Raw genomic sequence first — 22,646 nt, forward strand, 5'->3', positions numbered from 1 at the left:
TCCCACTCTACGGAGCCATCTGTCGCTCCCCAGTCTAGGAAGGGGCAGTGCAGCCTGCTGCTTAACGGCAGGTGGCCTCTGGGCGGGGAAGGTGACAGGGAGAGGCACTGGGGGGCGGGGAGTGTGTGTGGAGGGCAGGCTCACGGGCAGAGAGCAGCGCTGGAGCAGGCAGGGGACCGCCCGGGGCGCGAGAGGCGGGGAGCCAGTGCTGGGTCAGGGCCTCAGGAAGAGTGGCAGAGCGCGGGAGAGGCCGGGCCACCTCTGGGGGACCCCTGGGCTGGCTGCGTTCACAGACATTTGTAGGGTTAGTATGGTCCCGTGGGCCAGAGCCGAGGCCGCGGCTCGGCCTCCCCCGTGCCCGCCCACCCGGGCCGCCCCGACAGGGCTCTGGGCCGGGCCGGCGGTCGGGCCGCAGCCCGGGGCTACTTGAAGGTGGACTGCAGCTCCTTGAAGGCCGCCTTCCGCTGCTTCATCTCCTCGGCCTGCTTCTTTCTCTCCTCCTGCTCCGCCTTGATCTCCTCCTCGAAGCGGCTGGACACGTTGATGGCCTGGACCTGCGGCGGAGGGCGCGGGCGGCTCAGGGCGGAGGGGGCTCCGTGCCTCCCCTCCCCGTGGGGTCCCAGCCATGTCCACACAGCTCCCCCTCACTAGCTCGGGCCCTGCGCCGGGCAAGACTCTCCATTTAGAGCCCGATGCTCACGAACTCTGACCTCGTGGGTTTGGGGCACCCTATACGTGGGAGCCTAGTGGCACACTGGTCCCACCAATGGACCCTGAAACACCCCCTCAACCCTACAAGCCCAGAAGGAGGCGGGAGGCAGCCTTGGGAAAGAATATTCTTGGCTAACATGGGAAGAGGGAGACACAAGGGAAGGTGGGTGTCCCTAGGAGGGCAGCACCCAGGAACCCCACTTGTTCCCTCCACCTGCGCGTGTCCTGGGAGGGGAGGGTGCTATGCATGTGGGTGGCCTGTGGGGTGTGTCATGCTTCCTCCAGGCTGGGGCTGGCAGGGCCCCAGGAGCCGGGGTGTGTTTCTAGGCCAGCTCCGCTGTCCCCAGGCCTGCCCTTTAAGGCCCATCCTTTGTTAGTGGCCAGGGGCAGCTCCAAGTGGTCCCTGTCCCCTCTTCAAGAGTACACACCCCTCACCCACCCCAGGGGCAGCAGGAAAGGATCACAGCCTGGATGGGAGGGGACAGCAGGCAGGAGTTCTGTGGACCTTGCCCAGCTCAGCCTGGGTGTCAGCTCCCCAGCTCCTGTCTGCAGCCTCAGCAGGAGCAGGAAGGGCTGGTGCTGACCCTTGAGCTAACCCAGGGTCCTATTATACCCCGGCCACAAGTCGGGGTCAGGGCACCCAACCCTGGGCTCCGCACATCCCTCCAATCCTCACCTTGGCCTCAAAGAAGCTCTTGGCCCCCTTGACGCCCTCGGTGGAGACGTCGATCTCGGAGAGGCGGGCCAGCACGTGCAGCCCGCTGTCCTCCTGCAGCTCCCCGGCCGCCGCCTTGCGGAAAATCAGGAGGAACTGCAGCAGGGAGGAAAGCGGGGGTGTCAGGGCAAGAGGAAAGGGGCCAGTGTCCCTGGAGGCCCCGGGGCCCCGCCCAGCATCCCTGGGAAAAGGAGGTATGTTCGAGAGACTCGGAGCCGGAGGTCTGGGCTCTCTCTCCAATCTGGGCCTCAGTCTGCCTATCTGGACAATGGGAGACTAGGGGACCCATCTCCTGCCCTCCCAGGATCCAGGCCTACAGCAGGCCTGCTTGGTCCGCACTCAGCTCCCCTCAACAGTCTTGATGACATGGCCTCAATTTACCTCTTAACTTTGTTTCCATTGTTCCCCAAACTAATTCATTCCACCTCCCATTTACTGAGTCCTGAAGGGACACGACTGTGGCCTCTACACTGAGTGCGGAAGGTTCAGGGGCAAGAAAACCACCTGCACCGTCTCGGCACCACAAATTGATGGCAGGATTTGAGCCAGTGTCCTGACTCCAGCCGGTTACCCGGTGCTTCCCGCTAGCTCTGCAAGGCCTGGGCGGGAGCCGACTGCCCTCCAGGGGCCACCCCTGGCATTTAACCCGGTGCGGCCACTGGCTGGGAGCCCGTTCCCTCTGGCCTGTGGATCCTGCCTCAGCGAGGACCTAGAGGGATCCGGGGTGTGAGCTGCTCCCATGCTCAGCTGCTCTCGGACCCGCAGCCCGTCTGCCCCCCTCGTCCTGAATCCCAGCCTGGCGCCGGTTCGTGGTGGCTTGGCCTGCGCTACACTCTGGGACCCGTGGGTGGGGCACAGGAACTTCTGCACCTCCAGAGCCCGCACAGGGCAGGCGTGCGGAAGTCACTCCGTGACGCTCACTACGGGAAGACACATGTCCCTCCTCCTCACTTAAGGTGGACCCCCCCCCCCCCGCTTCAAGGACAATGCCACTCAATGACACAGGGCATTAGTGTCACCTCCCGGAAGCTGAGCTTGCTGTCAAAGTCCTCGTCAACCTCCTTGATCATGTTTTTCAGGCCCAGGTGTGTCTGGGGGGCTCCGAGTTTCTCCATCATGAGCTTTAGCTCCATCAGGTCAATGAAGCCATCCCGGCCCGCATCATACCTGTGGGCACAAGGAGAGGGCACATCCTGACCAGTCCGAACAGCCACAAGCTGGAATCCCAGGGCTCAGAGGACACCTCCCACCAACATGTCATCCTACGACAGCTGGAAGGGGCCTCAGACCAGGCGGAGTCCTGATCCGTGACCCGACGACTGCTTGGTTACCTCTGATGATGGGGGAACTCACTACAAGGCCCGGTAGCCTCCTAAGTGTTCAATAGTATCGTTTTGGACAAACTTGCTGTACAAAGCAGGGGAGACCAGAGCCCCTCTGCACTGAATGTGACATGAACAGGCACAGTGCCATGGGGTACAGATGGGAGGGGTGGGCTCTGATGGCTACACTCACTGACCACCTCCAGGGGCACTCGAGGGACATCCTGCCCCATCTCTCCCCTGCTCCCTGCCCCTGCCCAGGAGGGAGGCAGAAGGTACCACGTATCATGGGGCAGGCCCAGAGGTCACAGGAGGGAGGGCCATTTCTGGTTTTCCTGAAGGCAGCCGGGGTGTGTGCAGGGAACGAGTTGTGCTGGGAGCCTGCAGTGAGCAGTGGGGGCTGGGAAGGCCTGGAATGGTGATTAGGTGATAACAGTTTCTGCCCTGCACGTTTCAGGTCTCTTTTTTCTACCCCCAACGGCCTGGCAGAGACAGGATGGGGTGGGGAGTGGAGTCTAAACAATCTCTCATCTGGCGCCCTTGGTAAGAGCTTGGTGGGAGCCGGCTCCTGACCCTGCCCCCCGGTGGGGAGGTGCTACCAGGGGCCCGGAGCGCACAGCACAGCCGGGCAGATGTGGATGCTGTTCGCAGACCAGCCAGACCCTCCTATCAGGCTGAACAGACACCTGCCTGCCTGTGTCCTGGAGGCCGGCCTCGGGGCTGAGAACATGGGCCTCCTGACCCCAAAGAAATCTGTGCAGTCCCCAAGGCCTCCAGCTGGCAGCTGACAGCCGTGTGACAGAGACGCAGACTCCCAGAAACCCATGTCCCGGAGACTGGATGTTCCTACACACCCATCTCACTCCTCTGCCCTCCTCGGGGCTCCCCAGGCCCCTCCCCTTCTCTAGTTATACAGGAGCTTTGTGCGACTATAGACCTCTAATAGGGGCCACTTCTTGAAATCTGTCCTTGTGCCAGGAACTTTATATAATCCTCATTATACTTAATCCTCAAAATTACCTTGTTTTATAACAGAGGCTCAGAGAGGTCCAGTGACCTGCCCAAGGCCACACAGCAATACAGGAAGAAGCAAACCTGCCCATTTGCTGTGCCAGCCCCCTGCATGTGTCCTGGGGCCGCCAGCAGAGCAGAGAAGCCTGCGTGGAGCGCCGAGCGGAGCACTTGTGCGAGGGGTGTAAGTGGTTCACAGGCAGGCGAGCCAGGGGTTGGAAATGACGCAGCGCAGGAGGGACAGGTCTCTGGGAACCCTGCAGGGACCAGGATCCCGAGGCTTCTTCCCCACCGTGGGACGGACGGGCCAGAGGTCCTGTGGGCAGTGGCTGTAGCTGGGCCGGAAGCAGATGTGGGAGGGTGGGAGAGGGTTGTGGGCCTCGGGAAGCTCAGGCAGGCCCACGGTTCCGCGGTCCAGGCTCCGCTTAGAGCTGGAGGGCCCCGTGGGGGGCAAGGCAGAGGCCCCGCCTTCCACCTTGGGAGCCTGCCTGCCAGTTGGTAAGGGGCTGGCGGCAGCTGTGTGACCCTTGGTGACAGGTATGGAGCCGCCCTGTGGGCAGCAGCCTGGCGAGGGCCTCCTCTCCTCGGCGCCCCTCAGGAAAACAGAGGTCCTACCGCTTTCTGACCTTGGGCTCCAGTGAAGGTCAGGGAGGGCATGTCAGGGCTGGAGCGGACTGCCCGGGTGCCAGTAGCCCGTGCTATCTGAGCCTCCAGCCAAGGCTGTGACCCTGTCATAACAGTGACTCACAGGGCCACTGCGAGGACTGAGTCCACACAGGCCAGCACCTGGCACAGTGCCTGGCATAGAGCTGGCTCCAGAAACAGCAGCTGTTGCCACTATAACGAGATGCTGTGACCTTTAGTAAGCGCCTACTATGTGCCAGGCAATTTCTCTTCACAACCCCTGCACTCAGCCATCCAGGGAGCTCAGCAGTATGTCCCCATGTGACAGGAGGGAACAAAGGTCACAGAGGTGAGGGCTCTGGCCCGATAACCAGCAGGCCAGGGGTTCGAGCCCCATCCCTACGATTCCCACGCTCCACTCTCTCCACCACCGCGGCCTCTCCGGAGCCCAGCTTTATTTACTGCTCGACTGGCCGGGTCCTTCCTGCAGCCAGGGTGGCTCAGGTTCGGAGGAAGTGCAGATAGTGTCCGAATTTGAACGGAGACGTGGGCTCTGGATTTCCTGGGCTCTGGCAGCTCCGGGCCCGGCTGGGCTGCAGCCTAAACCGCGGCCTGAACCGCGGCGGCATCCATCAGGGGCCGATCGATTACTGGGTCTGGGCTCCATCCCGGGCAGGCTCCAGCCCCAGGGGGGCAATGCAGGGGCTGGCCGCAGTGCCAGTGGATCGATAGCCAAGGGGAGGTGACACTGGAGAAGGCTGTTCCCATGAGACCCCCAGGGGAATGGGCATCCGCCGCATGCCCTGGGCTCTGATGTGCGTGGGCTCCGGATCACTGGGTCGGTGAGGTACCAGGTTTAACCTGAAGACAACCCTGGAGGTTTGTGCTCACATCAGCGCTGCTGAGACTGACCTGGGTCCCAATCTCAGATCTGCCACCTGCTGGCTGGGCGACCCTGGTCAAATCACCTGTCCCCACAACCCTCCATTTTCCCATTTATATCACCCATATTAATTTTCCATATCCATCACGTTGGCGATGGATGCCCAACGACCCATCTCGGGACTGAGGAAAGGACTGAAAGAGACCCATCCTTAGCACAGATCCTGGCCCATGGTAAGCACCTTAATCAACACACACTATAATAATAAAAATAAATTATTACTGTGAATATCTACCTTTAGGTTTAAAGATTAAATGAGATTATAGATATAAAATGCCTAGCACATAGTAGGTAATTTCATCACAGTGGCCATTGGGAACGTTTTGTGTGCCAGATACTATGTTAAATACTTTGCATGGTCACAATAACAACAATAATAAAAAATCCAACGGCTTTCCCCCTGGGCACCAGTGCTGACAGTGCACGGCTGGGTGGACATGCCTGCCGTAGACGGGCCCGGGGCAGGGGGCGTCAAGATGTCCCAGAGGGCCCAGCTGGCATGGCTCAGTGGTTGAGCGTCGACCCATGAACCAGGGCACGTGCCTGGGTTGTGGGCTCAATCCCCAGTAGGGGGCGTGCAGGAGGTAGCTGATCGATGTTTCTATCTCTCTCTCCCTTCCTCTCTGAAATCAATAAAAAATAAAATAAGAAACAGGCACCCCCTTGGCTGGGGAGAGCCTCTCACCCGTCAGCCTTCTCCTTGGGCTGGAACAGAGGTTGCAGGTGGCTCAGAGGATCCAGAGAAAGGGTTGGCACATGAGAGCCATCTGGGTACCCTGGCATACCCCCTTCATATTATGTGGGGACACTGGGGCCCAGGGCAGGCAGCAACCAGCCCAGGGTCACAGTCAGCAGACCACAAGATTCCAAAACCTGTCCTGCCTGCCTGCCTCCCTCTTTGTCCTGGTCCCATGGAGGGTCCTGGGTTCTCAAACTTGCAGGGCGAGGGGAGGTTGGGCTGAAAGCCTGGCTTAGGTCCCTCCTGGGAGGGCCATTTCTGTCCAGGGACTGGTGACAAAGCTCCAGGCTGGGAGCTCAGCACTTCTCTCCAGCACAGGAGGGAGGGAGGTGGCTGTACCTGGCTCGGTGCCCACATTCCTACCCGCCTCCCCCTGAATAGTTCTCAAAAGGGAGGGCTCGGCAGCTGCTGCCCCGGATGCTGGTGGCAAAATCCCCTCCCATCCGTCCTTGAAAGTGGAACAGCGGCCACCACCCAGGCAGACTTTGCCCTGGGAAGAGCAGGTCCCACCAGCTGGGCACTCCTCTTCCACCCAGCTCTGATAAGCAGGAGTCTGGGGGGTGGGGGTGGCTGGCTCCTAGGCCGGCAGCGCCATCCGGTTTCATAAGAACCTTGTCCTTTGCTGGGCACTGACTACATGCCAGGCGCTGTGCAGGCATGTAGTTTTGAATCGGACCCTCACAAGTACTCTTTGAAGCTGGCGTAAATATCCCCATCACACAGATGAGGAGACTGAGGCTCAGGGAGGAAGTGGCTTGGCCAAGGCCACAGCTGACAAGGACAGAGCCGGAATCCGAACCCAGGCCTGATGGAAAACACACTTTTAACTACTATGCTATGTTCTGATGCCCACAGGCCCTGTAGCAGAGAACCCCAGGCTGGGGGTGGGGATACTGAGCGTGGTCCGATTCCAAGTGCAGCTTTCTGCTTGGTGTCTTAAATGCCAAAGGATGGCAAGCCCACTGCTTCCCCGGGCAGCCCATTTTGGCTTTGGAACTGGCCAGTAGCAAGCTGACCCTCCTCACTGTCAGCTGTGCTGTTTAGTCGATGGTAGGAGCAGTTCGTTTGGGAGCACAGGGGACCCCAATTCTATCTCTTCTGACTCCCATCCTAGGCCTTTGCTGCTGGCCCCTCTGCCCGTGGGAGTCCCCAGGAGGACAGATAGCTGGAGGGTCTGGCGTTTATGGACCAAGGATCATCCCCCGCCCCCAGCCTTTGGTCTCAGCATTCACAGACCTGTCCCTCCCCAGTCCTGTCTGGGGACGCCCCAGTAGCTCCCGGGCCTCTACTTTTTGTCTTACAAAATGGGAAGGCAGGTCCCCTGGGGTAGGAATGCTCTGTAAGACAGAAAAACCCTGGCCTTGTTAGCTGTGCCAGCCAGCCTGGCCCTGCCAGCCTCTCTCCCTATGCGGTGGATGCCCACATGCTGGGTGATGACTGCTTGGCAGCGCCCATCCGCTCCGCACGCCCCCACCCGAGCCTGCCTGACTCATGCGGGGAAAGCCCAGCTGCTCACCACTTCCTCTGGTCCTATCTGCAGAATCTCAAAGAGACCTGCTGCCCTGAGTCAGCCTTCAGCAGAGGGTGACGCGCCCATGTGTCGCTCTGAGGATCAAGTGGGAGACCCCCCCCAGGTGGACGGCAACCTGCTGGGGGTCAGGGCTCAGGGACGTCCTAAGCTGGGGCTCAACCACTTCCTGCTGGCACGAGAGAGGCGACTCCCTCCACCCCTAGTGTCAGGGGTGAGGCCTCCTCTAGCTCTCCCTGCACTGCCTCCTTCCAGGCATATTCTTATTCTTAACAAAGTGCCAATTCTGACCCAGTAGGTCTGGGGTGGTGCCTGGGCATCTGCATTTCTACCAGCTCCCAAGTGACCCAGATGCTGCTCTATCTGCGTCCCAAGGGAGCAGGGGACTTGGAGTCACACAGGCCCCATTTCGAATTCTCTTTCCCCCAGTTCCGATAAGCAGGAGTCACGGGGGCAGGCACTGGCTGGCTCCCATAGCGGGCAGGGTCATCCCCATCTCATAAGTATATTAGTGTCTACTCTTTGCTGAGCACTGACTACGTGCCAGATCCTTACTAGCTCCCTGAGGCTCAGTCTACTTATCTGTGAAATGGGTGATGATAATCTCACAGGACGTTAAGAAAGGATTGAAGAGATAAAGTGTCTGGAATGCAGCGGCCTTTTCAATCAGATGAAGGCCCAGGGCTGGGAAGGGCTGGAGCTGGGTCTCCCCACGGGCCAGGAACCTGGGGCCTGCGCCTTCCCGGCAGGAAGCCCCACTTCTCTGCAGTCCCTGAAAAGCAGAAGTGAGCCCGCAGAAGGCTGCTCGGCAGCTGGAGGGAACTCAGCGGCTGGAGAGTGTGGGACTGTCCCTGCTGAGGTGGCAGTGACAGCCTCTCCAGCGGGGCAGGGCTCCCCTGGCAGAGAAGGCCTTTAACCTCTCCGAAGGCAGCAGGGCCTGCACCCTGACAGCTGAAGCCTTGGGCCCAGAGGGCAGGGAGGAGCGGACACAGATAGGACGGCACAAACCAAACAGGAACCAAAGGTCCTGGGGGAGGGAGTCGCGAGGTGACTCAGAATCAGAAGGGAAGAGGGAGAGCAGAGGGTGAGCGCTGAAGCTGGCAACCCTCCCTCCCCAGAAAGCCAAGCTCTGGGCTGCTGCTGGAGGGGGGGCTCCCGACCTCTGCACCCTCCAGAGGGTTACCCCAAGGCTCTGAAAGTCCCCTGTCTCCCAACCACAAACACAGTCCTCCCTTGGCCTCTGGAGCTCCCTGGAGGCCGACCTGGGTCTCATCCTGACACCTCCTTCCTTGAGCCTCAGTTTCCTCATCTGGCGAATGGGGTTAACAATGATAGGACTCACCTCCCTGTGCGGGCGCGAGGCTGAAATTCACTTTCTGAAACATACACTCAGGCTCCCTCGGGAGCAACTGGACCTGGCGGCTCCACTGAGCCAGGAGAGCGCGTGGGGGCCGGGGGCTGGCCCACGGGCGGAGCGATCCTGGGAACTTCCAGTGCTTGGGGCGAAACGGAGAATGGAACCTTCCAGCTCTCGCCCTGCGGGCCCACCCTCTCTCCCCAAGGCCCCCGGACACTGCTGCTCCCCGGGACTTTACCCTCCGGGAGGGTCATCCTTCCCTTAGTTTCCTGGGACTTGCACACAGCGGGAACTTAACGAAATGTCTGTTGGATGAACGATAAAGGGGTGGACTTGCGGTTTTTCAGAATCATCACGTATGTTCCCAAAAGCCCACGGACCAGACCCGATGCTGGACTCTACAAACGCTCAGGACTTTTAATCCTCACAACTTTACCTGGTGGGCTCTGTAGCCCCAGGGGAAACTGAGGCTCCCAGGTGCTGAGCACCCAGCTGGGCAGTGCTTTTGTTTCAGTCCCGAGCTGCTGTCCCCTCTCCCCTTTTCTCTGCCACCTGCCTCCCAGGTAGCTGAGTGACAGCGAATTCCTTTCCCGGTTTTTGTTACTCGTGGCTGTCAATCAGCGCGTCTGCTCAGCCGGAGAAAGGGGTCCTCGTGTTGGGTTCCTGCCACTCTGACCAAAGCAAGAGAGTTGCCGCCAGCCCAGCAGCTCCGTGGGGGGTAAGTGGAGGCAGCCGGTGGCTTCTGTGGAGCTACCTTGGTGACAGCCCAGATGACCACAGCTAGAGCTGGCGATGACGGTGGCAGGAACTCACTAAGTACCTACTTTGTGCCAAGCACCAAGTTAAGTACGGCAACCCCGTGAGACGGGCGCTAGTCTTCGAGGCACCGAGGCTCAGAGGTTTACGTGTCCTGCCCAGGACCCAGAGCTGGGATTCAAACCCAGGGCCTGCTCTTAACACTGCACCACACTACCTTCCAGGAGGAAGCCGAGGGAGGTCCTGAGCAGCGAGGGTCTGAACAGGTGAGGAGGCAGGAGGGCGGGGCGGGGTGGGGTGGGAGGAGGTGTCCAGAAGGAGAGGGAAGCCTGCGTCTGACGCAAGGGGTCAGGAGGTGAGGTGGCTGGGGACAGGATGGGCAGGGCAGGGAACTAGGGCACCTTCCTCAGATTCCACAGCAGGTTCAGGATTACACGGCTGCCTACGTCTCTGGCAGGTCTCGGCTTACAGAACCCTGGAGTGCCACGCAGGCTGCTGCCAGCCCAGAGGGCCCCCCTGAAGCTCTCTGGGGCCACACCATTCCCCCCTTGCCTGGAGGGTCCCAGAGACAGCTCTGGGTGGACAGGAAGAAAACCCCCCGTGACCCCAAGCAAATCACTACACCTTCTGGGTCTCAGTGTCCCCTTCTGTAAAATGCGGAGAAGGGCTGTCCTTGCTAGAGGAAACTGAGGCTCACGGCGGTGGCGTGAGGTCGGTGATGGTGGGGGAGAGCCCATCTTCCCCCTGCCCCTTTCCTGTCCCCCCACCTCCCTCCTCAGGAAGTAGCTGCTGATGAACACTGAACGGATGGACCAGAAGCAGCTCTGCCCTCCAGAGGGTTCAGGACCCCTCGGAAACAAGGTCATTGCCAGGTCACCTCTGGGAATCATCGGAGAGCCTGCTCCTTTACACATGGAACACTGAGGCCCCGGGGGGGGGGGGGGGGGCACGCAGACTAGGTAACTCAGGGCAGAGCCAGGACAGACGCCCCGGCTCCTGGCCTCTGCAGAAAGGCTGGCTCCCAGCTCCCCCTGACCTCCCATCTCCTGCATTGGGCTCCGGCGGAGGGCTTCCCAGGAGGGCCGGACTCCCCCCTCCTGCCTCGGGGGTGGGGGGTGTCGGGTGGAAGTCTCTCAGCAGAGCCCTGGCTGTGGTCCTCAGGCCCTGCTTGGGCCCAGGGGGTTGCAGCCCCACTCAGGCGGCAGAAGCAGAACGGGGGTTTTGTTGTCCACGAGAGCCTGCCTGTTGGCAGTTCACAGCGGGATGGGATCTGCGGGGCTGGGCTCAGCTGGCACAGTGGAGCCTTGTTTCCCTGAATACAAACTCGGCAGCTTTCCATGCAAGCCAGGGCCCCGGGGCAGTACTTCCTTCCTAGAAGTCCAGCTCCCTGGCCCCTTCCTGCCCCTCGCCCCTCCCGACGCCCCAGCAACGCGCAGTAGTTGTGCCAAGAGGCGGCTTGCGGGGGTTCAGCTCCCCCAAGTCTTCATCAAAGTTCCCCTCGTCAGGCTAACACCCAAACAGCTTCTAAAAAGTGAGCTTGTTCTGCAAATGCAGCTTCGAGACCGTTCCCCCCAGTAGCGCGCCCCTTGCAATCGAGCTGCGAGTCCCTGCTCCACAGTCTGGCCTCTCCCAAACAGTCCGTCTTTTTCTTGGCAGGGGGTAAGGATGCTGGGGAGCCAAGGAGAGGAGGGCTCTGGGGGACCCGGGTAGGCTGGTGCTGGGTGGGTCTACAAGGCAGAAAATCGCCTGTGAACATGAAAGGGGGTGTTGGAAGAGTGCGTTTTCCTACGCAGAAGCGGATGGCTGTGATGGGAAACCCGGGAAGGAGAAAGAACATGGGTTTTGGAGTCACAGACCTGGGTTCAGATCCTGGCAAGTTACTTTTGTGCCCAAACTCCCCAACTGTGCCCCAGGAATGATGGTGGTCCGCCATGGGGTTGCTGGGAGGAGTCAATGAGCCCCTTAGTGTCCTTGAAACAGGGATCTTGGCTGCGTGGATAATCTCGCCTGCACTCCCTGGACAAGCTCTACAAGGAAGTTCTAGACAGTGAAGCTGCACCAGCCCTGAGCTCAAGGAGCTTTCAGTCTTCAGCCCCTGGAATCCCGGAAACTCCCTCCTCAGGACTCCTGCTCCCCTGACCGCGCCAATCCTCGGCTGGGAAGAAACTTCAGAAGAGCTCCCAGTAAGACCCTGGGGTCAAGAGGAGCCTCAGAGCCCTGGGACTTGCATGCAGAGGACCAGAGGGGAGCCAAGGGCTGTTCCCCCCCCCCGCCAGATTTGCCCCTGGAAATGTATGGGGCGCCCAGCCATCCAGGCCTGGGAACCAGAAACCGCTTCCCCTGCGCTGTTGGGCCAAATGCAGAAGCAGCAGCTGTGGCAAGTGCAAGAAGTGGGAAGAGTCTTTTTCAAGCTCTAAGGTTGCAAAACTCCACCTTCCTGGGCTTCCTGCTCGCCGGCTAGGCGGCCAGCTGCCCCGTGGCTGACACAAAGCCCCAGCCTGCTCTACCTCCCGCCTGGGGCAAGGTGGGCCCAGCCCCCTCCCTAGGCCTGGGCAGTTTGTCCCGGGGCATGTTTGTCCCAGGGCAGAGAACTCCTGACTCCTCCACCCTAGACTCAGCCTCCCATAGTTCCGCCTCCTCCCAGATCCACTCCAGACCAGAACTCCTGGGCTGTGTCCCCTCCCGAAGCCAAGGGCAGGACTACGGGCAACAGGAAGTGGGAAGGGTCCCAAAGGGAGGGGGGCTGTGCCCCTCTATCCCCCTTCAACTCCCCTTCCCCAGACAAGGCTGACCATCTCCATTCCAGCTGGGATGAACCAGAGGGGACCTGGAGCCCTTTCTTGCTAGCCCTTCAACAGAGATTAAGGGTGCTTTCTGGGAGAAGGCCTGAGCCCACCCACCTGGGGGTGTCTGTCCAACCTGCTGAGGACACGGGGTGTGGAATTATATGGAGTAAATGTAGGGGTGAGAGCAACTGGGAAGTCAGGAAGGTGTGGGGCATCTGGGACCCTGAGTGGGGAGGGAGGGGGGCACACAGTAGCAAGGAGGGGCACAGAAGAGGGGGTGAGAAGAGATGGGGCCTTCTGACAGGAAGCAGGGGGCAATGGCTGCAAAGCTGCTGGGTGGGTGGGGTGAGGGCAGGAGGGAGGAGGGACAGTGTGTGGGGAGAGGAGGGGACTGAGCCCTTGAGATATTTGGGGGGGGGGGCAGGAGGTTGCACATACCTGCAACATGGAGGCAGGGACTGAGGGGTCCCTCCCTAGGGAGACCACCTGAGGGTCACGGTTGGGGTCCTGGCTAACAGAGTCGATGGGGCAGGGGTGGGAGGGGCTGTAGGGTCTCTGACCATAGTTTGCTACCAGAAGCTGCAGGGGGAGAGGGGGAGGGGATCTGAGCCAGGCAGAGGAAGTGAAGAGACCCCAAGGAGAGGAATGCGCGCGGCCGGGGGTGCGCGGCATGGTCACCTTTGTCCAGGCGCTGGGGGGTGTTTGTGGCCAGCCCGTGTTGGGGTGGGGGTGGGCACTGCTCGGGGACAGAGGGACGTCACGGGAGTCCCCAGTCTCGGCGTGGGGTGGAGGGGAAGCGTCACTACCAGGGCAGGGTCCTAGGTCAGCGGCCCAAGGTGAAGGGGCCGCGGGGTCCCCCACTCCCTGTGCGTGCGTCTGGGGCACCGGGGGCGGAGTCACCCAGCGGAGGGGTCGCGACCAGGGGCTGGGGATCCCCAGACCCACACGCCAGGCGGGGTGGAGGGTTCCGTAGCTCGCGATGATCTGGAAGGGGCCGCAGGGGCGGCGCGGGGTTGGGGGTGGGGGCCCGAGGCCGGCGGCGGGGACGGGTGGATGGGGGGCCCGGGCCGGGGGGCACTCACTGCTTGAACATCTTCTCCATGTCCTTGATCTGCTTCCTGGAGAACTCCTTGAACTCGGTGTAGGGGTTGAAGACGCGGCGGCTGGGCGACTGGGGCTCGCCGATGCCCTGGTTCAGGTCCGCGCGCCGCAGCAGCTTGGCGCTCAGCTCGTCGTCGGCGCTGCCCAGCGCCTCGGCCGCCTCGTCCTGCGCCCCCGCCGCCGCCCCGTTCAGGCCGGGCTGCTCGGGGGCCTCGGCGCCCTCGCCCTCCAGCTGCAGCCGGCGGCTCAGCTTGCTGGCCAGCTCGTCCGTGGCCATGGTGGCCCGCGCGCCCCCCGCCCGGCCCTGCGCGCCCGCCGCGCGCCGCGCCGCCTCTGGCCGCGCTCTTCCTCTTCCTGACACTCCCCGCGCCAGGCGCCGCCCCGAGGGTGGGACTTGCGCCCCCCGGGGCCCGCCCGCGCCCCGCCCCCGCCCCCGCCCCCGCCCCCGCCCCGGGCCCTGCGCCGCCGGCGCGCGCGCCGCGTCATTCCCGGGGGCGCGAGGGTGCTGGGGGCGCCCAGCCCGCCGCCATGCGCCCCGTAAGACGGGGGGCAAGGGGGGGGTCTCCGTAAAAATCCATCCCTCACTGCGCCCTGAGCGGGAGAGGTCGGGCTGGGGGCCCGGGAAGAGGGGCTCCTCCCCTGCAGGTTGGGTGTGGGTCGGGGCTGGGGGCTCGGGGGGGGGGGGGGCGGTGTCACCGCCCCCGACCCCTTCTCTGGAACCTCAGCGCGATGGAGTCGTTATCCTGGGTCCGTGACATCCTGTCGGTTGTCATGGAGACGACTGGTGGTTACGCTCCGGCGGTAGCTTGGGGATGAAGGTGGACCCGGTGAGCAGGGACCCCCGTTCAGACGGAGACACAGCGGGAGCTGCTGCGTCTTTTGGGAAAGGATGGGCCGGCGGCGGCGAGGGAGCTGGGGCTGGGCCTCAGCCCTGAGGTGTTGGGAGACTGGGGGGAAAGCGCACCGGGGGAGGGGCTGGCCCTCCATCCCCCTGACCTAGCGCATCCCCCTGACCCAGCGCATCACATCCCCCTGACCCAGCGCATCCCCCTGACCCAGCGCATCCCATGGATGACGGGGCAGAGTGGGTGCTGGGCCGCGCACCCTGTGACTCTGCTTTAGGGGAGCCGGCAGGGAGATCGGGATGCTGCTGTTTCGGAGAGGGCCCCAGAGGAGACGTCCTCTCCAAAGGCTCATGGGATGGGGTTTCTCCCTAGGGTCTGGCCTGTCACCTACAAACTGCAAAGCTGTGGCTCTCCAGCCGAAGAAACCCAAGGGGGGAGCGGTGTACAAGGGGTGATGGGGGTTAATAATACAGAGTCCTGAGCTCCAATCCAGACACAAAACGGATCTCAGAGAAGGGCCTGGCACTCTGCATTGTAACAAGCACCCAGGGGAGTTGTGCTCCCTGAAGTTTGGAATCACTAATCTAGGTGGAGGACGTGCATTGTTTTACTCCCTCAAATGTTAGGAGGATGCTGCAGACCCCGATGCAGAAGCCCCTCACACTAGTCAAGGAGCAGAGAGAACATGGGCAGGGCTTATAAGGAACAACGTTGGAGGCAGAGATGCACCTGAGGTCAGGCCAGCAGCTGTTACAAAGTGATTTGCACCAACAGACCCTCAGCTGATAATTTGTCGATTTGCTACAGTTTAAGAACATTGCTGAATTAATTTATATTTTACTTTTTAAAATTTATCTTTATTGTTGAAGGTATTACAGATGTTCCCCCCCCCCCCCGCCCCATGGACCCTGCTGTTGAATGAATTTAAAAGGCATTTAAAAAAGAATGACATTGAGAAAAAAACTTCAGCGTTCAGAAAACATGAAATTTCCATTAACTTATTTTTGAGATTTCTGAGTTCAATAAAGATGTTCAGGTTTAAATGGCATGACTTTGTTTTTGTGTGTTTTTTTTTGAAAGCTTGGAATGAAGTTTCTGTCAGTCTCGGGCAGTTTGGCCCAGCTACTTGCAAAGACACGTTTCTGTATCTCCCACACGTGGCCTTGGAGGACCTAACAGAAGTACAACACTTTGTTTTTCACGAAATGCAAAAGACTAGGGACAGGGCATAGACGGAAACTTAAAAATTCTGTCTACAGAGTCTCGTGTTGCCAAATTCTGTCTTCCTCACAAAACAGCTAATTGCTTCAAAATATATCTGACGGACCCCAGTGGCTTTAACCTGATTTATGATGGATCTGCATGAAACAGGGCTGCCTTTATTACGAAATGCTTTGCATCTGCTTGACGTGGGAGCAAACTTTTAACAGGGAAGAGATCGTGTTAGGGTTTGCGTCCTTACAAAACAACTTACATATGTGTGAAAAACCTGTTCAGTGTGAGTTATTCACACTAAACACCCCTCTTGAGCGGAGACCACCCTGGGGAGGCGGGGCCGGTGCCTCGATGCCCAGGTTGGGGGATTCCTGATCATTACCTATTGCATCTTGGAAAAGGGGAGTGGAAAGCCCAGGACTTGCTGTTATATGCAGGCCGAGCTCAGGAAGTGAAGGGCGGAAATGAAGGGCCAGCCCTTTTAACACCTTGGGGTGATCTCCCCCCAGGTTCTCTGAGTCCTGAGGCTCTGTGACCCCAGGAAGAGAGTCAAGCTGCCCCGTGCTCGGCCCCTCTGCAGGCCTCGGCCGGGCCCTGCCTATAAAAGACAACCGTCGATCTGCTCCAAAGCCAGAGATGATGCTGGGGGCTGCGTTTTCCTCGGACATTTTCCTTCTGAGGCTGTTGGACTTCAGGAGAAGCACATCTTTAGAAAAGTGGTGAAAGGAAAAGCTGGCTAACTGCGGAGCACTGATTAGCTTAGAAAACTCCCAGGAACTATCGGTTGCCTGCTCATTAGGGAAATCACTTTCCAATGACCCTGGTGCTGTGCCCCGAGCGCGGATCCGGGCGGAGAGAAGCGATCTGGGCTGGGCTGGTTACGCATTACAGCATTTGGTCATGTGGAAAGAATGATCTCCAGGAAAAATCACACTCTCGGCAGAGGATTTTTACAGACGCGGGGCGGGCGAGAGCCAGCTCTGACGGCACCCCGGCGTCGGGAGCCAGGCTGCTGCCTTAGTCACCGGGGAATTCTGTTCCTCCTGTTCCTCCCACACCTACTGGTGTCGCTGTCTTATGGGGAGGGGTAAAGTATTAAAAACACACACACAGATGCCCTGGCTGGGGTGGCTCAGTGGTTAGAGTGTCGGCCGGCGCACGGAAGGGCCGCAGGTCCGAGTCCCGGTCAAGGGCACGTACCTGGGTTGCAGGCTCGCCCCCCGGCCCCAGTCGGGGCGAGTGCAGGAGGCAGCCCGTCGAGGTGTCCCTCACATTGATGTTTGTTTTTTTTTCTATCGCTCTGTCCGCTTCCCTCCCTCCTTTCCACTCTGTCTGAAAAGCAATGGGGGAAATGTCCTCAAAAGACGAACAAAAACACACACACACAACTGCACTTTGAAAAAGAGGGGGGAGAAACAGAGGGGTTGGGGAGAGCTCTTGGGCGATGGGGCTGATGGAGTGAATACAGAGGGTGTTTCAGAGCCTGAAGGAACTGAGGGGTCCCTCCCCTCTGAGATGCTGAGAAAACAAGAAGGGATCAGGGAGGCCGGCCGAGAGGAAGTTGGCTCAAAGCACAGGACATGGCTCTATAAAGACCAGCTTACTGGTTAATCACCGCAGACACTCTCGATGGGCTGAGAAGACGCACAGAGGCGAGGTTTAGGGAGGGCCTCAGTACTCATCTGGAGCCACTGGAGGGGTGATGGCAGGGAGCGGGTGGGTCACAGCCTCGGTCTCAGGGCATCACTCACCTCCTGCCAGGTGTGGAAGCTGAGCAAAGAGGGCACCGGGAAGGGGCTGTGTCAGGCAGGTGCTTAGGGGACCGCTGGACAGGGTGGGAGGAAAAGGGCATGAGGAGGACAGTTGGTTGACCCATTTGCAGGTCACTGGAAACCAAGCCGTCTCTGGTCAACCCATTCGCGGGTCATTGGAAACCAAGCCATCTCTGGTCAACCCATTCGCAGGTCACTGGAAACCAAGCCATCTCTGGTCAACCCATTCGCAGGTCACTGGAAACCAAGCCATCTCTGGTCAACCCATTCGCAGGTCACTGGAAACCAAGCCGTCTCTGGTCAACCCATTCGCGGGGTCATCGGAAACCAAGCTGTCTCTGGTCAACCCATTCGCGGGTCATTGGAAACCAAGCCGTCTACCTATGGAGCTCTTGTTTAGTGGGTATCTTGGATGCGATGAATCTACCTGCAAACTGAGATCGCCTTTCAGATTGGTTGCATACGCTCAACTGGGCAGGGTGGGCTGGGGAAAAAGCCGAGCGTGTTTTCTGCTTCTGTTAAGCCCCAGCCAGTTCACCATCCAATTTTAAGAGGCCTGAGTTTAAGCCTGTTTTAAACTCTCAGAGAGTCTGTGTGAGTGAGTGTGTGTGTGTGTGGGGGGCCCTATTGCACGGGAGGTGCCCCCGGGGCCCCTTCCAAAAGTGACCATGAGCAGCCGGTTGTGATTTTTATGTCACCGTGAAAGCAGCTTAAGTCCACATTCTGGCGATCAAAGCCTTAATCACTCAGGGTGCTGGGCAGTGGGTTCTGGTCCTGGGATTCCCCTGGTCATGAGCAGGAGAGAGGGAGGAGCAGTGCTTGGAAGAGTTGGAAGAGTGAGATTTGTTGGACCCCATAGTCGGGGGCTGGGAGAGGTTACAACTCTTCCTGCTAAACTGTCCTGTGGCTGGGACTCGGCACGTATTACGCCCACAGTGAAGCTGTTAATAAAATATCTGACACTGCCCTGGCTGGGTGGCTCAATGGTTGGCGCCTCATCCTGTGCACCAAAAGGTGGCAGGTTCGATTCCTGGTCAGGGCACATACCTAGGTTGCAGGTTCGATCCCTGGTTGGGGCACGTAGGGAAGGCAGCCAATCGATGTTCTCTCTCACACAGATGTTTCTCTCTCTCTCTCTTGCCCTTTCTCTAAAATCAATAAGCATATCCTTGAGTGAAGATTAATAAGAAATCTGACGCCACCCCACACCCCCAACACAGCTTCCTGGGGGAAGGGAGCTGTCTCCCTGGTCCAAGGTTGGCTCCTCAGGGCCCAGCATGGGGCCCGGCCTGGAAGAAGTAATTGTCAAATGAATGCAAGGTGGCCAGCTCTGTCTAGGGGCTGGGGACGGACCGGGTGTTTTCTCACTGCCCCCTCCATGGCATCCAGTGGCCCATTTTTAGGTCTCAAGGTCATTGCCAGGAAAGAGAAGCTGCTAAAATGACACCTCTATGCACCCACATGACTCAACACAAAAGATAACAGGAGCTCTCAAAAAACAAACCTCTCAGGTGTCTGTCCCCTGCTCCTCCGAGGACAGTGTCAGCGGCATCAGATAGGGATTGAGGCCGGGTGACCTGCTGGTCCTTGGGCATCAGTGTGGCCCTGAGGTCACTTAGAGCTCTGTGGTCAGCAGACAGGGAGGCAGGAATAAATGAAAGGTGCAGAGAAATGCTGCATGTGGCTGCTGCAGGGGCATCGAGAATTTGGGAAGCCAGAAGGGAAATTGTAAAATTAGCGTAATGCAGAGCTGGGCAAAGTCAGATGGAAGGCAGAGAGCCCCGTGCCCAGGCCAGGGGCACCTGACCTAAGGTATTAACTAGAGGAAGCAGGTGGCTCTCAGAAGGGGGCTAGTAAACCAGGCTGCCTAGAGGTAGGCGTGTGTGAGGAAGCTCGGGTCTTTCACACTGGGTCCAGCAGAAGGCAGGGCTCCAGATTCACTGGCCAGACTCCCAGCTGTCCAGGCGTAGGGCTCCCACGGTAAAAGGCAGCGTGGGTCACGGTTAGGAGTTTGAAAATCTCAGTGGATGACCTTGGAAGAGTGACTTTACCTTTCTGGCCTCAGTTGCATTGTCTATAAAATGGCATTAATTACCCCCTCCTGGAGCACTCAAGGGGATTAAATGAGAAATTTTATATAAAGTGTTTAGTGTCGTACAAGGCACATAGTAAAGCTCAGAATGCTCTCAGTGGTGGAGATGCTGACAGTCCGCCTCCCTGGTAGCCACGCAGCAGGCCGTAGCCAGGCAGATTTTAACAATCTAGTCTGGGTGCGAGGTCAACACAGGGTCGGCATGTCCGGCCCACCGTCTGTGTTTATAAATAAAGTTTTATTGGAATGCAGCCATGCTCACCTGTTTGGGGATCATGTTGCAACGGCAGAGTTGAGCAGTGATGACAGAGATTCTCTGGTCCACAGAGCGAAATGGCCCTTTACAGACAGTCCCTGACCCCAACCTCATCGAGGAGTAGAGGACCTGCAGGTTCCTGGACCAGTTAAGGCATGGAGCCTGGGTTCTCACACTCTCGGTCTTGGACAGGTTACTTCCCACTCGTTTTCACAGATGAAACAGGAGTCACACCCACCGTGGGTGCGGACCAAGTGGGCAGATGTCTGGACCGTGCTCCGCGCAGTGGCCGACGGCTTGCCAAGGGCATTATAAAAAGTTCCCTATTATTAGCCATTGAACGTCAGCTGTTGAAGGGCACAGAGAAACTTCCAGAAAAGGGTCACTGCTGCATGCAGCTCTCTCTACAGAATACCCGGCAGCGACTCCACAGGAAGGAGAGAGGATGCGAACGCCAGAGGCGTGGGCTCTGCGGTGCAACGTGCCCAGTAAGTGAACGATCCCGATTCCTTCTCAGGAGAGCAGCAGATCAGGGCGGGGGGAGCAAGGGGAGCACAGGCCAGGACCACGGGGCCTAGCACAGGACCCCCGGGTCCCTGGTGTGTAGGAGGCACCCGGTATTTGTTGCCCGAGTGAATGAAGGCTGGTGGTTTAACCGTAAGAGGGGTTTATCAGCCACAGGGCACCTCTGGCCTCCAGGGTGATAAGACCGCAGCGAGCCAGGAGCCAGAATGTTCTGCCTCCAATATCTTAGGGTCTCAGGAAGGAGAGCAAGATGCTCACGCTGAGGAAACGCAGAGCGAGGAGCCTGCTAAGGCCTCCCCACCGCAGAACAGAGGCATCGCAGCGGGCTCCTGGGGAACAGACAGGCAAAGGAAAATGTTTCGAGACAAAAGCAGGCACATAAGGTCGTGAATTGGCCCAAAATAACTGGGGACACTGAGCAGATGGATGCAGGCAGCACATCTTGATGGAAATGAGGCCAAGTCGATAAGCCGAAATAGTCTACCCTCCCCGGGCGACCTGCCTCCCGCCTCCCGAGGCCTCGGCATGAAACGGAGGGGCCCCGGCGCATCGGCTGGCTTGGGTTTCCTCTCGTCGTCGTCAGCGTGTTGCTTTCGTCCCTGAGACCCCCCCCCCCAAAACCTGGAAGCCACCCCGCTCACCAGGCGTGCACCCTGGGATGCGGATCCAGAAGCCCTTTTTCTGCAGGCACTTCCCGACTCTGGTTTCCACAGCAGCAGGCTCAGGGGCTCTGCCAAGTCGCCGGAGAAGGGCAGCTTATCTGCAAAGTCACGAATCCGAGGAGCCAGTGGGCTGCCACCGGCGAGCGTGGGAGGAAGCTGTTTGTCTTAGCTCCTTGGGGGATCAGAAGATTGGGAGGGCTTGGGGACTGCAGGTCCCTTGCTGGACCTTGATACAACGCCAGGGGAGAGGCTTCTGGTAGCTTCCCAGAGGCAGCTGTGGAGCAGAGAGTCTTAGTGAAGGTCATTTTTGTTGCAAATGTCAGAAACTCAGACCAGCTGAAGCAAAAAGGCATCTACGGGGAAGGAAAGCCAGTTCCTGACTGTCCCAAAGGATCCTGAGTGATACAAAGGGTCCTAGTGGAACCCAAGGGCAGGCGTGGGAACCGGCTTTCTGAAGGAAAGAGGCTGGGAACCAGAAAGTTATCAGGAATCAAGGCAATCCCCTCCTTTATCATCAGCTGGGCTGCATTCGGGCTCAAATAACCCAGCGCTGGATGGGGGTAGGTTGCAAACACTGGGAGCCCCTCCCAAGCGGACTCCGGCCACGTGACTTGCTGGGCCTGGTGGGATAGTAACAGACGCGGGGCAGGTAAGAAGTGTCTGTGCCTTGGGGCCCCACCTCTCCTGCTGCCCTCGGGAACCCGTGCCCACCCACACACCAAAGGGCCTGGTCTAGCCAGCTGGGCGGCGAGAGACCCCGCAAGCAGAGACAGACCGTCCCGGTGGGTGCCTCTCTGGACCGGGCTTCTCATTCCCGCTCCTGCTGACACTGCGGATCAAATTCGTCCTTGTTGTGGGCAGCGCTGGGCACTGTAGGATGCTCAGCACCAGCCCTGGCCTCTGCTCATGGATAGCTGCACCCTCCCCACACCCTCCTCCCAGCTGTGACAACCAAAATTGTGTCCAGAAATTGCCAGATGTCTCCTGGAGGGCAAAATCGTCCCTGATGGAGAACCACTGGCCTAACCCAACTTGCCTGCCAGGGACGAGGCATGTGAACGAGGCCCTCCTGGACTCCCTGGCCCCAGCCCAGCCAGCCCCGCCCCGCGTGAGTGCCCAGCTCGAGAGAGAATAGTGTCATTTCCAGTGACTGTGTTTTGAGTGGTTTGTCCCACAGCACAAGCAGGTACGCCTGGCTGCAGTGGCTTAAACGGGGAGACGTTTATTGCCTTCCACAGAGGCAGGCAGTGCTGGCGTGGTGCGGAGCACGGGGTGCCGTCCCAGGCCCTTCTCGCCCTTCCCTTGTCCCTGGAGGCGGGCTTGGGCCTTTCGCTTGGTGCCTGGTGATCCCCGGATGGCTGCTCCGGCTCCAGGTCTGAGCCCCGGGAGACAGAAAGGAGACAAGGCCAAGGGAGAAAGGGCACCACGCTTTCTCCCAGCGAAGGCTCGCTTTCTGTTGCAGAAGGAAGCCCTCCCCGGGGGCCTTCACTTACGTGTCATTGGTCTAAACTGAGCGACATGGCCAGTTCTAGCTGCAAGGGAGGCTGGCAAGTCAGGCACCTCGCCTTCAGCTTACACAGTAGAGGGAGGGAGGCGACGACTGGGGGGCAGGTAGGGTCTGCTCGCTGTCTCTCTGGGGGGCCGTGGTTTCTCGCCTCGACTTGCTGCACACCTACCCCAGCCTTC

The 22,646-nt window shown here is 59.4% G+C and overlaps 1 protein-coding gene across 1 annotated transcript; it reads right to left on the minus strand.

Moving 5' to 3' along the window:
* Positions 1–420: 420 nt before the first annotated feature.
* EFHD2 (EF-hand domain family member D2) lies at positions 421–13,870 on the minus strand. Its single transcript, XM_087820774.1, has 4 exons — positions 13,575–13,870; positions 2,446–2,593; positions 1,388–1,522; positions 421–554 (listed from the first exon to the last, which is right to left on the minus strand). The coding sequence occupies exons 1-4, from the start codon at positions 13,868–13,870 to the stop codon at positions 423–425; spliced, it is 711 nt and encodes a 236-aa protein (XP_087676900.1). The 3' UTR covers positions 421–422.
* Between the last annotated feature and the right edge of the window lie 8,776 nt (positions 13,871–22,646).

Source organism: Miniopterus natalensis, chromosome 9, assembly GCF_054644295.1.
Source record: "Miniopterus natalensis isolate mMinNat1 chromosome 9, mMinNat1.hap1, whole genome shotgun sequence".
In the NCBI taxonomy this organism is placed as follows: Eukaryota; Metazoa; Chordata; class Mammalia; order Chiroptera; family Miniopteridae; genus Miniopterus; species Miniopterus natalensis.

Bases quoted from the DNA above. Each gene is read 5' to 3' on its own strand.
- EFHD2 (XM_087820774.1), bottom strand. From the start codon at position 13,870: ATGGCCACGGACGAGCTGGCCAGCAAGCTGAGCCGCCGGCTGCAGCTG. The intron at 2,594-13,574 runs GTGAGTGCCCCC...TTGTGCCCACAG, and splicing joins ATGGAGAAGATGTTCAAGCA to GTATGATGCGGGCCGGGATG. The intron at 555-1,387 runs GTGAGGATTGGA...CCTCCGCCGCAG, and splicing joins AGAGCTTCTTTGAGGCCAAG to GTCCAGGCCATCAACGTGTC.